This window comes from Erithacus rubecula (genome assembly GCF_903797595.1).
Source record: "Erithacus rubecula genome assembly, chromosome: 17".
Classification (NCBI taxonomy): domain Eukaryota; kingdom Metazoa; phylum Chordata; class Aves; order Passeriformes; family Muscicapidae; genus Erithacus; species Erithacus rubecula.
Window position 1 is genome coordinate 8,278,026 of NC_136669.1, and position 16,916 is coordinate 8,294,941.

Genomic DNA, 16,916 nt, shown 5'->3' on the forward strand with positions numbered 1-16,916 from the left:
GAACCCCTTTCCCTGTCGTGCTGGACAGAGTGCTCGGGCTGGGCTCCTCTATGGCGTTTCGTGCATGCATTAAATAGCTTGGAATTCAATTTTGTCATGTCGGGTTGGAAGAAACATCCTTTTGCAATTTTCTGTGGTCTCGAAAGGGCTTATTTCCTTCCCTCCTTCCCTCCTTCCCTCCTTCCCTCCTTCCCTCCTTACCTTCCCTCCTTCCCTCCTCCTTCCCTCCTTCCCTCCTTCCCTCCTTCCCTCCTTCCCTCCTTCCCTCCTTCCCTCCTTCCCTCCTTCCCTCCTTCCCTCCTTCCCTCCTTCCCTCCTTCCCTCCTTCCCTCCTTCCCTCCTTCCCTCCTTCCCTCCTTCCTTCCCATGAAAGGACTCAGGAGCAGAATTACTCCAGTGACTGGTAGCAAGTATCCAGCATTTAATTCACCTCTAATATTGCAAGAAAATGAATTATTCCGTGCAGCTGATACATACGCAGTCAGAGATGACTGTCTGGGCACAGCCGAGCCGTGGTGCTGCGGGTGGGGTGTGATTCCCTAATGGCTGGGAGATCCACGAGAAAAACAATAAAATTGTCCAGTTCGGCAAGTTGCTTGGCTGAATAGGTGGCACTGACCCTGCAGTGGGGATTGGAGGGGCACAGTGTGGCTGGCAGGGAGGAGGGAGGTCAGTGTGGGACTGCAGGGAGTGTGTGAGCAGACAGTTAAACTCTCCCACTGGAGCAGAGCTCGTCTAAGTGGAGGCAGTTTTGGAGCAGTTGGTCTGTGGCGATGTCACTTAATTGAAATCTTATTTAACCTTCCGACAGAAGTGGCAGATTCCCACAGGGTCCCCGGGGCTGATCTGGGGCCAGCAGGGCTTCGTTCACTCTGCTCTGGACAGAAGGGAAACATCTGGTGAGCAGTGTGTGAGTCTGAGCAGCCTCACCCTGCTCCTACTGCCCAGAATCAGAGCTGGCTGTCATGGGCTCATCCTAATCCTTCCTGGGAATAACGGGCAGGCTGATGGGAGACCTGGCACAAGAGCTCAGCTGGAGTGAAATCCTCCCTGGAGCTCCACAAACAGCCTCAGCAAGGGCTGAGCAGGGCTGCAGACACTTTCTTCACAGAATGCTTTGGGTTGGAAGGGACCTTAAAGCTCATATCATTCCGTGGGCAGGGACATCTTCCACTGTCCCAGGCTGCTCCAAGCCCCGATGTCCAACCTGGCCTTGGACACTTCCAGGGATCCAGGGGCAGCCACAGCTGCTCTGGGCACCCTGTGCCAGGGCCTGCCCACCCTCACAGGGAGAATTTCAACTCTCTCACCCTTCTTTGCTACTACTGCGAAGGGGGTTATTCGAGAAGGCTGATTCAGATGCTAATTAGGCCTCTTAATTGCTGTAGTTGCTGATTGCATGTGTTAAAAACAGTCAAAGGAGAGTTGCACCCCCATCTCAGGGCAATATTTAAAAGCAAAGCAGTGAAGGAGCTGGCAGTGCTGAACACAGAGTAGGATGGAGCAGAGCAGCTCAGTTGGAAGGGGCCTGCAGTGCCCATCTAGAACTTCCCCAACAATTGGGTTTGATTGTGGCTGACCTAAAGTTAAACCAGGCCCCTAAGGGCACAGCCCAAATCCCTTCTCACCCCGTCAGGTTGGGGCACGGGCCCTGAGCAGCCTGGGGTCTCAGCAGGGCCTGTGTTTGTGTCCAGGAGGCAGAGGGGCAGTGATTGAAGGTGTTTACTGCCACGTGTAATATCCTCCCTTTGTGCCGATGTCTTTCCCCTGGAAGAGAAAATCGATACCCAGGCTAAATCTGGAGGCTTCAATATTTCTCAGAGAAGTGCAAATCAATATGGATTTCTTAACAAGTTTAATTTCAATACCTGAAAGTGCACATTCTGCCCATTTCCTGACCTTTCCAATCCCCGGGGGAGGAGGATTAAAAAGATTTGTTCAAATTCAACGAATTGAATCAGCAAATGCCCCATTACCTTGTTTTCTTTCCGCCAGCCCTCGATAAGCAGTATGATAGCCCATCACCTACACGTGGTTGCCAGCGCCGCTCCGACGGCAGCCCCGCCGGGCAGGGCAGTGCCCGTGGCCACCGCCAGCGCGGGCACAGCAGCCCGGGTGGTGACAAAGGGGCCGGGGGCCATGTGCAAATGCACCCACTCCCCTTCCCCGAGTGGCAGCGGCCCCACAGCCCATCCCAGCCGTGAGCCCGATCCCCGCCGTGCTCCCGAGCCGCTGATTGATGGTGCTGCAGTGCTGTGTGTTTACCCTACAATGGCTTTGTGCAGCGTTAGATCATCGCGGGAGCGCTGTAAGCACCGAGAGACGAGCGTGTGCCCTCGCCTGGCCCGGGCTGAGCACTTGGAGTGATTCAGTGTTTGCCCTTGGAACGGTCCCAAGGACACCTCGGGACACCTGTGTGTCACAAGGGTAGCAGTGGCTGCCACTCGGGGTCACCCGCAGCTGTCTGCAGGTGACACAGGCACTGTGGGGACTCAAGGTGTGCCCTGGTGGATGTTGGTGCTGCCCTGGGGTGCAGGTCCAGCCCTGGGGCGCAGATCCAGCCCTGGAGCGCAGGTCCAGCCCCGCAGACCCACAGGGCTCTCCCGGGGGATGAGGATGGAGCTGGTCCCGGTCCCGGCTGGGGCGTTGCTGTGCCGGTCCCGGGGCTGACGCTCCCTCTGGCTCCCCAGGGAGGGTTTAATTGCTGTGTTGGTGCTGTGATGACAAACCCGGCGGCGAAGCGCTGTCAGCCCGCGGGAGCTGCTGCTGGCACGGAGCCTGCCCAGGGGAAATGGCAGCTGCGTCCTGGCTGCAGCGCAGAGCTCTGCGTGTCACTCTTTCTTCCCTAATTCCACATTTACATCAGGACAAATGCACTGCCCTCTCCTCTGTTTGCTGCAAGGAGAGCTCTTTAGTCCCTATTCCTGCAGGCTGCTCCTTCCTCAAAATCATCCTTTGTCCTTTCTGGGTTTGATTTTGGGGGGGGTTTTATTGTTTGCTATAGCTCATGAGAGTCTGGGTAAGGCCAAACTGTTTATATTGTGTGTTGATTATTTATTTGGTGGACAGTAATGGTTTCTGTGGTGCTATTACTATCTGTCATCTAAATCCAAACGCTGAGGTGCTGTAAAGGGCAGCCTTTCACTGAGGGATGGAATAGCTTCTTCAGCATCGTTATCCTGCACATCCGTAAATCTCCAGCCACTAAACACAGCCACTAAACACAGCTCTCAAAAGTTCCCCAGAAAATTTTCCACAAATAAGACTTTCACCTGCTCTTTACTAATAAACTCCTGTCCCTCTGCCATTATCCTCCCTCCAGTCACTAGAGAAGAAAATCCTCCTTCACCACCTGAGCTGGTGTTGGAGGTCAGCAGGAGCTGGGGATGTTTGGGGACAGGAGCTCTGTGCCCGTGGCTGCAGCTCTGGGGACACTCCAGAGGTGGGGAGCCCTGATGGGTGCCCTGGGAACATGGGAAACAGTGATGCAGGTAAATGTAATTAAGAATTAATTAGCACAGCTTCTCATTGTCTGCTCCTGGTGTTCCAGTACCCAAAGGGAACATACAGAAAGGATGGAGGGAGACTCCAGAGCATGTGGTGGCAGGACAGGGAGGAAGGGCTTCGCACTCTCAGAGAAGAGATTGGTACTAGATGTTAGGAAAAGCTCTTCCTTTGGGTAGGCAGGTCTTGGCACAGGTTTTCCAGAGAAGCTGTGGCTGCCACATCTCTGCAATGTCCAAGGCCAGGCTTGGAGCAGCCTGGGATAGTGGAAGGTGTCCCTGCCACAGGCAGGGAGTTGGATGAGGTGCTGCTCTCACTTTGCTGAATTAAAGTTTCAGCTTCTTTAGTAACCTGCAGGTCTGCTGAAAAATTGTGACGAGTGGCATCAAGAAGCAACTCGGTAAGTTTATTTTGATGAAATACAATAATTATCATGCTTAGCAGCTGTTGCTATTTAAAATAAGAAAAAACGGGGCTTGCATTGAAAATGTTTTGTAAACCATGTGCACCAACAATCTGTTCCAATGAAACCAGCCATTATGGAAACGGTATAATAGCAGGAGCTCATTATGGAAAGTTAAATTGCAAATCATATTTTGTTTCAAATGAGCTGGATGAATGCATAATTTGCCTCAAAGAAATAGTTTTGTAGTTCTGATCCTCCTGCCAAGAGCTGAAGCTCTTGGGCTGCAGCTGCCAGGGCGGCCTGATTGTCCATTTCAAACTGCAGGAAGTTTGGGTTTCAAAGGAACATTTGAAAAGAGAAAAGAGGGAAAAAAAGTGAAGGAATAAAAGGCAGAGCAGTGGGAGCTCTCAGTTGGTTTCCTATGTGAGATCCTGGTGGTGCAGGGTGGGTTTAAAACACGCCCAGGGCCTGTGTGTGGCTGATGGTGTGTCCCTGTGCTGGAGCAGACCCCGAGCATGGCAGAGCCAGCTCCCCAGGAGCCGAGGTGACAGCCGAGGTGACAGCCACGCCTGGAAGGGCAGTGCCACTCGGACTGGGGGTGGCAGCTGAACACAAGTACCAGAGCATTGTTCTGGGGGTGGCACAGAACTGGGTGGCCCCGTGCAGGTGTTCCCTGAGCCCTGCCAGCCCTGCCTCAGCCAGGGTGTCACCGCAGAGGCCACCCAGGCACGGCACAGGTGACAAACCCCCAGCCCCACAGCACCTGCTGCCGTGGCCGCGGCTCTGGTGGCTCAGTGCTGCAGGGCTCCAGCACGTGGTGCCCGTGCCCGGAGACCTGACCTACAAGTGGTGGCACGTGAGATGCCACACGAGCAGCTGATGGCATTTCCTAATGGCATTTCCTCGTCGTGGGGTGGCTCCAGGGACGGGCAGCACTGGCACGGGGCACACGGAGCCTCTGTTCACACTGTGCCACTGCAGAGGGCTGAAGGAAGTCATGGGCAGGTGGCCACGGCCTCTGCCATGGGGGATGAGCCCAGGGACTGCCCAGAACTCCTGAACCTGCTGGGGGGATTCACTCACTGCAGGTGATTCTGTCCCTTTTGGCAGGGGCACATGTCACAGCCTGGCACAGGCTCCTTGTGCCAGGGTCACCCCCAGCTGTGGTGGCTTTGCAGAACCGAGGAGCTGCCCCTGTCCTGCACCCCAGGCTGTCCCCATGGCTTGCCCCAGGCACTCTCAGGGTGCCCCAGTGCCCCCAGCCCTGCTGCTGCATCCAGCCCAGAGGCAGTTTCATTAAATATTAAATCCAGCAGCTGCTGGCAGTGTTGGGGGGTGGGTAAAGACAGCAGAAGCAATTTGCAATTAAAATGTGTTTATCTTAAGAAAGAAGTCCCAGAAACTTGTAATTAAAATGTTTATAGCAAGGGCAGGATTTCATAGCCTGAACCTTCAGAAATCTTAGTGAAGCAGCAGTGGCACAGGTGAGGCTGGCACAGGACAGATGGAGCTATGGCTCCAGGCAGTGCTGGGCACCTGGGAGGGTGGTGGGATGGTGGGAACCACATCCAGCATGAATGGAGCAGCCTCACGAACTTTGTAGAACAAAAGCCCTCATCCAGGCACTGTTCCCAGAGGATACAGGAGAGCAGCAGTGGATGCAGGAGGGCAGCAGCAGTGGATGCAGAAGAGTAGCAGTGGATGCAGGAGGGCAGCAGCAGTAGATGCAGGAGGGCAGCAGTGGATGCAGGAGGGCAGCAGCAGTAGATGCAGGAGGGCAGCAGTGGATGCAGGAGGGCAGCAGCAGTAGATGCAGGAGGGCAGCAGTGGATGCAGGAGGGCAGCGGCAGTGGGTGCAGGAGAGCATCAGCAGTGGATACAGGAGAACAGCAGTGGATGCAGGAGGGCAGCAGCAGTAGATGCAGGAGGGCAGCAGCAGTGGGTGCAGGAGGGCAGCAGCAGTGGGTGCAGGAGGGCAGCAGTGGATGCAGGAGAGCATCAGCAGTAGATGCAGGAGGGCAGCAGTGGATGCAGGAGGGCAGCAGCAGTGGGTGCAGGAGGGCAGCAGCAGTGGGTGCAGGAGGGCATCAGCAGTGGATACAGGAGAACAGCAGTGGATGCAGGAGGGCAGCAGCAGTGGGTGCAGGAGAGCATCAGCAGTGGGTGCAGGAGGGCAGCAGTGGATGCAGGAGGGCAGCAGCAGTGGGTGCAGGAGGGCAGCAGCAGTGGATGCAGGAGGGCAGCAGTGGATGCAGGAGGGCATCAGCAGTGGATACAGGAGAACAGCAGCAGTGGATGCAGGAGGGCAGCAGTAGTGGATGCAGGAGAGCATCAGCAGGGCGTGCAGGAGGGCAGCAGCAGTGGGTGCAGGAGGGCAGCAGTAGTGGTTGCAGCTCCTCCTTGGTGTTGCTTGCCTACACCCCCAGGCACATCTAGGGTGGTTCCTGGCAAATACCTGTTGGGCTGCTGTTTTCCCCAGCATCCCCCAGTTCTCTAGGGGTGTTTTGTACATTTTCAAGCTTGTTTTTCCTCCAGTTATGGCAGGTAGGAACTTCCCATGCAGAGCAGGTAGTATGAAAACATCTCCTGATTTGGGAGTTGTACAATCACAACCCCAAGCTTCTCCTTCGCTGGTCCTGCAGCAGCAAAGTCTGGGTTGAGAGTCTGAATTTAGATCCTCTTCGTATTTATTTCATAGTGATAACAAGAAAAATAAATAGAAGTAGAAGAAGGGCATTGAGCTGGCTGTGGGTGAGTGGAGAAGCCATAAATCACTCTGAGTGTGTCCCAGAGGTTCTCACCTCAGGCTCAAGTGCCCCTTAACCTCCCAGATCATGGGCTGTTGGGGTCCAGAAGAAGCCTTTGTGGCTGAGCTAGAGCACTGCTGCCCCTCTCCCGGCCAGCTCCTTCAGCAGCCTCAGCTGCAGCCTCTCCTGGCTCTTCTCCCACTCCTGCTGCTGGTCCAGCTGGCAGGGAACTCTCTGGAGTGCTGGAGCTGCCCTGCCCTGGGTTAACTGGGACTGCCAGCATGTCAGAGCATAAAACCCAGAACAGAGAAAATTATATTAAACAACTGTGAAAGAAATAATTTATTTCCATATTGTCTGTATTTTGGACTGAAGGAAAAGCCCACAACTCCAGCAGCCTGACTTCCTGCCAAGCCACAAAGTGGCAGGCGGTTCGTTAGCTTGGATCATCACTGCTCACAATGTAATCATCTTTAGAATGAATAAAAATGCAAACCCCACTGATCAGAGGCTGCTGAGGGCTGTGCACGTTCAGCATCCCCCCTCCAGAACTGGGGGGTGTTCAGTGATCCCTGCTGTGCCCAGCCTGGGGAGTTATGGGGTAAGTGCTTCCTGCAGGGTGCTGGGGACTCACCAAGCAGACCTGTCCTGGTGTCCTGACATTTCCCCCTGCCTTCTCCCCTCTGCAGAGCAGCAGCTGGGAAGCTGGAGCCTCTTCTTGTACACAGCAAGGAGCACACAATTGGATTGGGAGCTGAAGGAGCAGACACTGCCAGATTTTTGCAGAGTCTTCAGAGAAAGAATCAGAGATCCCAAACTGGTCTGGGTTGCAGGGGATCTCAAAGATCATCTTGTTCCACCCCCTGCCATAGCAAGGACACCTTCCACTGTCCCAGGTGGCTCCCTGTCCAGCCTGGCCTTGGCACTGCCAGGGATCCAGGGGGGCAGTCACAGCAGTTCTGGGCACCTGTGCCAGTGAAGTGTTGGTCAAGAGCAGGGGTGAGTGCCAAGGGCACGGGGTGAGCCTGGTGCTGGAGCCTTCTGGTCTCAACAATTGTGTGACCCCATAATGGGGCCCACGTGGAGCCCACATGGGCTGAGGATGCCAGGGGAGGTTTGGTTGTGGGATGGAAAGGTCTGGGTGGAGAGCAGAGCTCAGCACAGCTCCCACAGGGCTGCAAGTCCATCACTGCTCTGCACCCGCTCATTAAATCTGGTGCTCAAAGAGGGAAAGCAGAGTGAAATCTGCCTGCAGGACTGGCCAGAGCTGCTGGACAGGGCAGTGGGACAGGGATCAGAGGGGGCTCTGGAGGAGCTGCCAGGCTCTGCCAAGGCTTTGTTGAATATTCATCTGTAGGAGATGGTTATTCATGAGCACAATGAAGATTATAGTTCTGAATTCCGAACTACTCAGCCCAGCTCAGTTTGATGTGGTGAGGCTCTTGCAGTGCATTTGCATTAGAGAAAGCATTACTACTTTTGATGAGGAGAAGGATTACAGGAGAAATCTGCATAAATTTATTGGTAAATGTCATCTAGCATGTGTCCAAGTGTAATTCATCATAGGGCTGTAGTGCAGCCTGGTGACTCATACAGGGCTGGGGTTTTTCAACAGACAGATAAATAACACTTGGGACAAAATTACATCATTGATATTAAATCACTGTAGTTGCAGGTGAGAAGAGCCAGCTTGGGACAAGCCCCTCAGGGAATGCCAGTCCAGGGGGGAAGAATGAGTGATGGGAAATGCCAGTCCTGGGGGATGCTGACTGCTCTTCCTCTGCCTGCTGAGCCTCACCCAGCTCTGCCTGTGTGCCACCAGCCTGCCCAGCACCACAGCCCTCTCCATCTGCCTGCAGCCTCGCTGCTCCCTCCCGGCACAGAAACGTGCTGAGGAATTCTCCCAGCTGTCAGGGACATCCCTGTGTTCCTGGCTTCCCTCCAGGAAGCCCCCACAAGCCCAGCCACTGCTGGGGACTGCAGCAACCTCCTCGGGAAGGGCTTCCTTGCAAATCACCAGCTCGGTGCCACTCCAGGCTCTGTTGGGGTTCATTCCCAGCTGCAGGGGCTGTTGTGTCCTTGATGAACTCTCCCAAGGGAAGTGCTCATCCACAGCGGCATCCAGCTGTGTTCTGGGATTTCCCCTGTGATGTAAGGATGTTGTTCATGCTGGCTCTGACAGGGTGAGGACTTTGTGACAGCCAGCACCTGCCACAGTCTCTGGGACGAGCTCAGAGTGGGTCCTGCCAAACCAGAATGTCAGTGCCAGGGCTCAGCTGAAGCTGGGTGTCCTTGTCCATCCCCACAGACACCAGTGCCCACCCCACAGTCCCAGTGTGGTTTTATTTTAGACATGATTCCAGCCTCCCAGAGGTGAAGGTCACTACAGCAACTTCATGGAATGTGATAAACATGATGGCCCTGGGTCTCCTGCCCCATGCCCTTCTTGCCACCTCACTCTCTCCAGAGGAGGAACATTCCAGGGGGATTGGGAGAGCAGCTCTAGGCAGGGATTAGGGAGCTCTCTTTTGAGAACCAACCTCCCAGTGGCTTTTTTATTGAATTTCCCACAAACGCAGCAAGGTACACCCAAACTCCCTGAGCTGGGGAGGAGGGAGCAGGCACATCTGCATCACACCCAACCTGTGCTTCGAGTGCCCTTGACAGTGGCCCTGCCTGAGGAAGCCAACCTGAGCCCTGGCACTTCCAGCCCTGTCAAGGCTGGAGGCTGAATCCAAACCTCAGTGCCCCCAGCCCAGGAACATCTCCCTGCTGTGGGATATCCATGTCTGCAGCCATTTCTGCTCTCACACATCTCTCCAAACAAGCAAACTCCTGCTCCATCCTGACTGCCTGATACGCCTTATCGGCATGTTAGCAATTAATATTAGCATGGTAGAAATTGCTAATTTGCGATATACAATAATTAGAATTCAATTTAATTGCTCTCAAACTCTGCATACAAATGTGGCTTCCACTCCCTGGGTTAGGAAGAACAAGAGAGGAGGAGAACATCATCCCTGATGACATGGGTGAGGCCAGCACAGCAGGGTCTCCCACCCCGTGGGTGGCTGAAAAGCAGAGCAGCATTTCTGGGTGCTGAGCTCACTGCCTGGGTGGGATCTGTGTGAGTGTAGGTGGGCTGGATCAGGGCAGGCAGCACCCAGTACTCACCTGTGCCTCATTGCAGGATCGGATGGGGCTTTTCCTCCTGCTTCTGGGGCTTGGGTGAGGTTGGAAAGAGGGATACTGCTTCTGGAAACAGCAGAAGCTTCATCACTGCAGGTACCAAAAGGAAATAAAAAAGTGGAACCAAAAAAGGGTTCCCAGGTGTTGATGCCTCTCAGACCCATGCTGGGACCTGTCTTGCAGGAAAGAGCATGGGTGAAGTGTTGGTCCTGGGTATACTCTGGTATCCAGGGAAATACCAAAGCAATTCTCAGAGAAGTTTTCTCTACACAGCACCAGTCAGACCAGTAACATCCTGGGGGCAGTACTGGTATCTCTGCTCCCAGCAAGGCTGAGAAGCTGCAGAGCCCTGGCAGGAGCTGTGAGAGCTGCTTGAGGGCCAGAAATCTGCCATGGTGTGAAAAATTAAAGAGGTGAGTCAAGGGGGTTAAAGATCACTGAGTTGTGGTCTCCAGTTGCCATGTGGGAAGTTTCTAGTGATAGATGGCACAGGAAGTTGTGTAACTTAGATTTAAGCTGGGATAAAACACATTTTAACAAAGGGAGAAATTAAACTAGGAACAATTTACTGACAGACACATAGAAGGTTTTAGAAGGAAGGGCACAAATGATGCTGAATTTCAGCTCGTCCTTGCTGAGGGAGGTGTACCAGGCACAGGAGGGTCCTGCTGGGGAAGGGAGGAGATCCCCAGGGCCTTGGAGGAGAGGAGGAACCTACTGGTGTTTACCCACAGGGTAAATGGTTCTGGGAAGGCAGAGGCTGCTGGGCAGGAGTGGCTGAGAGCCCTGGCTCTGGTGAGGCTGGCTCCCAAGGTGACACAGAGCTGGCGTGATGAGCCACCCCACAAGTGTGTCCTGGAGTGCTCCCACCACAGCCTCAGCTCACAGGGATTTATTCGTGTTTTGAAGAGCAGCACAGAGGCAGCAGTACCTGCCTGCAGAGCACAGATGAGGCCCTTATCTCCAAGGGATTAACGGCTGCTCTGACTCACAACCAAGATGACTCAAAGACAGACAGGATCCAGGGATAAAGTCAACGCGGTCCCATCAGCAGCCAATTCCACAAGCTCAGCACCGTCTCCTGAGCGATTAGTGCAGCCAGACAGGGAGCTGCAGAGGAGCAGTGCTCGGGTTTGCCTCTCCCTCTCCTGATCCCCAGCATCTGCAGCCGCTGATAGCTGCTGTGTGCAGCCAGCTGGGCACGGCCAGCCTGGCAAGGGAGGGCTCCAGGGGACAGCGAGAAGGGGCCTTTGATCCCTCTAATTAATTCTGGTTTAAAACGTATTGAGAAGTTAAGAATGAGGAGGGAAGCTGGAGCTGCTTTGATGTGTGAGTGGATGGATGCAGACAAGAGGCTGCACAGAGGACAGAGATTCAGGAAAGGTTGGAGGCAAGAAGCTTGGGCAGAGGGAGCTGAGGAATGCTGATGGACACCCTGGTGCTCCCACAGGAGCTGGTGGCACTGGGGGCAGAGCAGGAGCTGCAAAGTGCCTGCTCAATGGTGCCCAGTGGTGTTTGCTCTCTGCAGAGGGCTCTGGCACCACGGCACAGCCCCGGCTGCTCTGTGCCCCTGGCAGTCACCATCCCTGGGGCCAGGGCACTGGGACCAGTGTGTGGGGCTGTGCTGAGCATGAACCATTGCTGATTTTGCTGCTGGACATAGCTGAGTGTTACCAGGGGGACATTTCCTGCCCTTCTGAACAGAAACAACCACCCAAAATAGGCACCAGAGGTTTTTTTTCAGCTTTTTCAGTACGGTTGTTCAGCCTGGAGAAGGAAAGGCTCTGAGGTGTCCTTTCAGTACCTAAAGAGATCCAAGAGAGCTGAAAAGAGACTTTTTACCTAATGAGGGGGAATGGCTCCAAACTGTTAGATTAGGTATTAGGAAAAATTCTACCCTGTGAGGGTGGGCAGGCCCTGGCACAAGGTGCCCAGAGCAGCTGTGGCTGCCCCTGGATCCCTGGCAGTGTCCCAGGCCAGGCTGGACAGGGCTTGGGACACCTTGGGACAGTGGAAGGTGTCCCTGCCCAGGGCAGGAGCCGCCACTGCCGGTCCCTATTCCGGTGCTCAAATGACCTCTAGTGGCAGGCGGGGACGGGGGCGGCAGGTTCGCTTTCCTTGGGAAAAAAACAAACAAAATAAAAAAATTTTAAAATAAATTAATTAAAAAAAAAAAAAACAAACAACAACCCCCCTCAAAAAAACCCTAAGACAAAATAAAAAGCAAATTGCATCGTGGTCCTTCTCTCCCGAGATTGCAATGGTCAGTTAATTTTCTCTTTTCTTTCGCCGAGCAGTTTAGTGACTCGAAATTCGTCAAGCAAGAAGATCACCCTGGTGCTCTCACACAGAGGAGGATCAGGTTGGGGGGTGATGCTCGGCAGCAAGATAAGGAGCTGGATCTTCCCAGAGCCTCTGGGTTCCCGGCAGGAAGGCGAGCTGCCCCAGCAAAGGGCTAATCGCCCTCTGTGCCCGCATTCGGGCACCAGGAGTGGCAGGAGAGGGGATGCTGCGGGCTCTGCTCCACTCCAGCCCTCCCTGCCAGGGCACAGGGCTCCGTGGGCAGCGCCAGAGCAGAGCTGAGCTCCTCTCCGGGCATCCTTCGGGGACAGGACCAAAGGAAAGCCCTCTGCAGAGGAGGTCGTGCCTTAATTCGGGATCCCGAGCCAGGGAGGGCACGGATCCCGAGAGGATGGGGGAGCTGTGGGGGGCTGGAGCCAGGATCCTTAGCTGGCAGCAGCCCTGCTCCAGGATGGGCTCCTTGGGGGACACTGCTGGAGCTCTCTGGATGGCTTTTAGGACTTCCTGGATAAATTAGCTCTGATTATTATGGAAGAAGTTCCCTTTACTCTGATAATAACTCTTCTGATGCTCACACAAGGAGGAGTTTGTCCTGCTATACCTCTCCTGATTCATTCTGTGATGAAGAATGAGCTCTCATCATCTTTTTGACTCGTTGATAGGGTAACTCTTCTCCTCAGTACAGAGGCTGTTAAAGTCAGGCTGCAGTGGGGCTGTTCAGGGTTGGGACCCTCTGAAAATGGATTCAGCACTTCCCACCAGCCCACCCAGGTGAGCAGGGTCAGGGCTGTGCTGGAGGGTAAAGCAAAGGCAAGGGGGGAGTAGCTCCCTGGACTCTGGGTAATTACAGCCTGGGTTTGCTTGTTGGCTTCCTTGTTTGCTCCTTACCTATGACTTAAAAGCAAGTTTCTGGATTTGTTTCAATATTCCAGTACAACTCTTCCAGTTTCCCTCAATTCTGAATCCCTTGAACCTCAGGGAGCTGGCAAACATTCAAGGATTGCAAACCAGTAGGAACTCTGGAAAACCATCAGTCACTCTTAATTAAAGCTTAGCTTTAGGCAGTGCCTGCCCACAGCAGCTGGGCCCCCTCTGGGGTGCAGTGGTGGCACTGGGCTGGAGCTGAGGGAGCAGTGGGGGTGTTTTAGGAGAACTGGCCCCATGGGCTCAGCTCAGCAGGTCCTGAGCTGGGCTGGGATCTTGGATCACCCAAGCCCCGAGTGCTCAGAGCAAGGTGAGTTCCTCTCCTCTTGAAGAGATCACAGCTGAAGTCACAAAATAGAAACAAGTAGTCATTGCTGCTGACAAAACAAACTGGAGAAGGAAATACAATTCCACACCCTGCCACCTTGTCAGCCTGCTTGTGCAGGAGACCTGCCAGACCTGATTTGTCCTGCTGTGCTTTGAAGTTCTGTTTGTTTCTTTGTGTACTATTCAGTTGTACAACAGGGACAATTCTATGCCACAGTCCAAGGCCTGAAAACAAATGTCACAGCCTTAGATTGCCAGAGGGCAGGGTTAGGTGGGATTTTGAGAAGGAATTAATTCCTGGCTGTGAGAGTGGGGAGGCCCTGGCACAGGGTGCCCAGAGCAGCTGTGGCTGCCCCTGGATCCCTGGCAGTGTCCCAGGCCAGGCTGGACAGGGCTTGGAGCAACCTGGGACAGTGGAAGTGTCCCTGCCATGGCAGGGGTGGCACTGGATGGGTTTTAAGGTCCTTTCCCAACCAAACCATCCTATTATGCTATGATTCTACAATTGAAGCACTTGAGTATTTGAGAATTAAAGCATCAAAGACCAAAGCTCAGCCAAAAGTCCTCTGAGCAGCAGAACTGTGCTCAGATTAAACTGCTTCTAAATCAGTAAAGTACTACATGAGATGAAGTTGCCTCACAACTCCCAATAGTCCATTATGGTAAAACACTGAAACTCCACATTACAGCAAATATTTTCTGTATATTGCTCTTTTTTAAACTAACATGTGAGCATGACCTAAAAAAGTGCCATCACATTTAAATTGTTTGCAGAACTTAGAGAACAGTTTACTGCTGGATGTATTGGAAGTGAAAGAGTTCAAAGTTTCAGAACTAATTTAAAGCCCTGGTGCCCACAGGTGTGCAGAGACCACCAAGTTTCAATGCTACTTTAGGGTTTAAAGGCTTTCAGAGTAACCCAGCTCCTCCAAAACCCACAGGGTATTTCCTTGCCTCATCAGGAAGTTCTCATTTTGTTTTGTAAAGTTGTGAATGTGGGTGGCTGAAAATATTTGGTGTGACATGAGCATTTGTGTCACAGGAAACAGCCTGGAACAGGCACATCAGGCCTTTCCTTTGGGTCAGACAGGTTTGGCCAGGGCATGGCAGCATTCCCTAAATTGGGAGCTGGTGACACATCCTGGAGTCATGGAATGGACCTTAAAGGACATCCAGTGCCAGGCAGGGACATCTTCCACTACCCAGGCTGCTGCAAGCCCTGTCTAGCCCAGCCTGGGACATTGCCAAGGATCCAGGGGCAGCTACAGCTGCTCTGGGCACACTGTGCCAGGGCCTCCCCACTCTGACAGGGAAGGATTTCTCCAATATCCCATCCAAACCTGCCCTCTGGCAGTGAGGGGTCAGCACCCTCCTGCTCTGATCTCATAGCTCAGCTGCCCACGGGAGCATCCCTTGTCCAGCTACATCCAAACCCCCCTGTCCAGCCGTGTCCCAAATCCCCCCTGTCCAGCCGTGTCCCAAATCCCCCTGTCCAGCCGTGTCCCAAATCCCCCCTGTCTATCCATGTCCAAACCCCCCTGTCCAGCCATGTCCCAATCCCCCCTGTCCAGCCATGTCCAAACCCCTCTGTCCAGCCATGTCCAAACCCCCCTGTCCAGCCATGTCCCAATCCCCCCTGCCCAGCCATGTCCCAAACACCCCTGTCCATCCATGTCCCAAACCCCCCTGTCCAGCCGTGTCCCAATCCCCCCTGTCCAGCCATGTCCAAACCCCCCTGTCCAGCCGTGTCCCAAATCCCCCTGTCCAGCCATGTCATAAACCCCCCTGTCCATCCATGTCCCAATTCCCCCTGTCCAGCCGTGTCCCAATCCCCCCTGTCCATCCATGTCCCAAACCCCCCTGTCCAGCCATGTCCCAAATCCCTCTGTCCAGCCATGTCCAAACCCCCCTGTCCAGCCATGTCCCAATCCCCCCTGTCCATCCATGTCCCAAATCCCCCTGTCCAGCCGTGTCCCAATCCCCCCTGTCCAGCCATGTCCCAAATCCCCCTGTCCAGCCGTGTCCCAAGCAGCAGCCTTGTCCCCCACAGCCCAAGCTGAGATCTTCACCAGGTGAGATTTTGGGCTGAAATGTTTCTGAGAGCTTCTGTTGGAGACAGGACCCTGATCACCCACAGAGATCACAAGTTTAGACTACAATGAGTTTATTCTAAGGCTTCGTTATTTTTATTTTAAAAATTAACTTGTCTTTGGGTTGATCTCTTTGGGACAGCATCAGCTGGTGGGCAAAAAGTTTCCTGTGTAAAGATTTGAAAATTAGAAAATAAATATTTGTGAAGCGAAAGACTGTTGTTAGTAAGCTTCAATAGATGGGTTGAACGCGACAACAGCACATATCCTGATAGGGATTTACGTACGACATGACGGCGACATGAAACCCAGAGGACGGTGCCTATTATGGGCTGTAATGTCAATATTCCCTCAATCCCATCCTTACATTTCCCGCGGCTTCATGAGGGGCCCTCACCACGCGCTCCGCTAGGGGGCGCTCGGGGCCAGGGGGCGGGGCCGCCGCGCCCACGTGACGTCGTGTCACGCGCGGCGCCGGGTCACGTGCGGCGTGGTGGACGCGCTTCATCTGCGCATGCTCGCGCGGCCCGTGCGCTGTCGGCCGGGAAACCCCTCGGCGCAGCGCTGAGGGCAGGGGCGGCCGCGGGAGCCGCCATCGGGGCCGAACCGGGCCGAGCCGCACCGAGCGGGGCCGAGCCTGAAGCCAGCGGGGCGGCGCCGGGCCGAGCGGGCCCCGACCCGAGCCCGAACCGAGAGGGGCCGGGCAAAGCCGAGCGGGGCCGAGTCCTAGTCGAGCCCAATCCGAGCGAGGCCGAGCCCGAAGCGAGCGGGGCCCAGCCCGGGTCGAGCGGGGCCGAGAGCAGGAGGCGGGCGGGCGCGCCGCGCTCGCCGAGGGCCGCGGTCGTTGCGGGGCGGGGGCCGCGGGCTCGCCACGATGGAGACCTGAGGCCTCCCCAGCGCCGAGCCCTGAGGCCGCGGCCCGGCCATGGCGCAGCGCCGCGGGCTCTGAGCGCCGCTCGCCGCCCCAGCGCCGCCGCCCCGGCCCCCGCGGGCCCTGCCCGACCCCCGCGGCCCCGCCGCGCCGGAGCGGGCGCCGCCCGCGCCCCGCCATGTCGTGCGTGCATTACAAGTTCTCCTCCAAGCTCAACTATGACACGGTCACCTTCGACGGGCTGCACATCTCCCTGAGCGACCTCAAGCGCCAGATCATGGGCCGGGAGAAGCTGAAGGCGGCCGACTGCGACCTGCAGATCACCAACGCGCAGACCAAAGAAGGTGCGTGGGGTTCGGGGGCTGCGCTCACGGAGCGGTGGCTGCCGTGGGCTCAGAGCTGCTCCTTTGTGGCTGCTGCTCCCACAGCTCCGTCCGAGCACTTCTGCGTGCGGAGCACGGGTTCGTGTGCGACCCTGCTCCAAAAGTTTTGGTTTCCTGGAGTTGTGGGTAAAATGGGGGAGTGGGCGGGGGTTGGGAGGGAGAGAATGTCTGACC

At 55.0% G+C, this 16,916-nt stretch overlaps 1 protein-coding gene across 6 annotated transcripts in view; it reads left to right on the forward strand.

Moving 5' to 3' along the window:
• Window positions 1-15,911: 15,911 nt before the first annotated feature.
• RBBP6 (RB binding protein 6, ubiquitin ligase) overlaps window positions 15,912-16,916 on the forward strand; it is a 28,814-nt gene continuing 27,809 nt past the window's right edge. For 3 of the 6 annotated variants that reach the window (XM_079320290.1, XM_079320291.1, XM_079320289.1), the window contains exon 1: window positions 15,915-16,703. In XM_079320290.1, the coding sequence (XP_079176416.1) occupies window positions 16,538-16,703 (166 nt within the window). In that variant the 5' untranslated portion in view covers window positions 15,915-16,537. Of the gene's footprint in view, window positions 16,704-16,916 lie in introns of all 6 variants that reach the window. The other 3 variants (XM_079320288.1, XM_079320287.1, XM_079320286.1) reach the window with 2 other exon arrangements.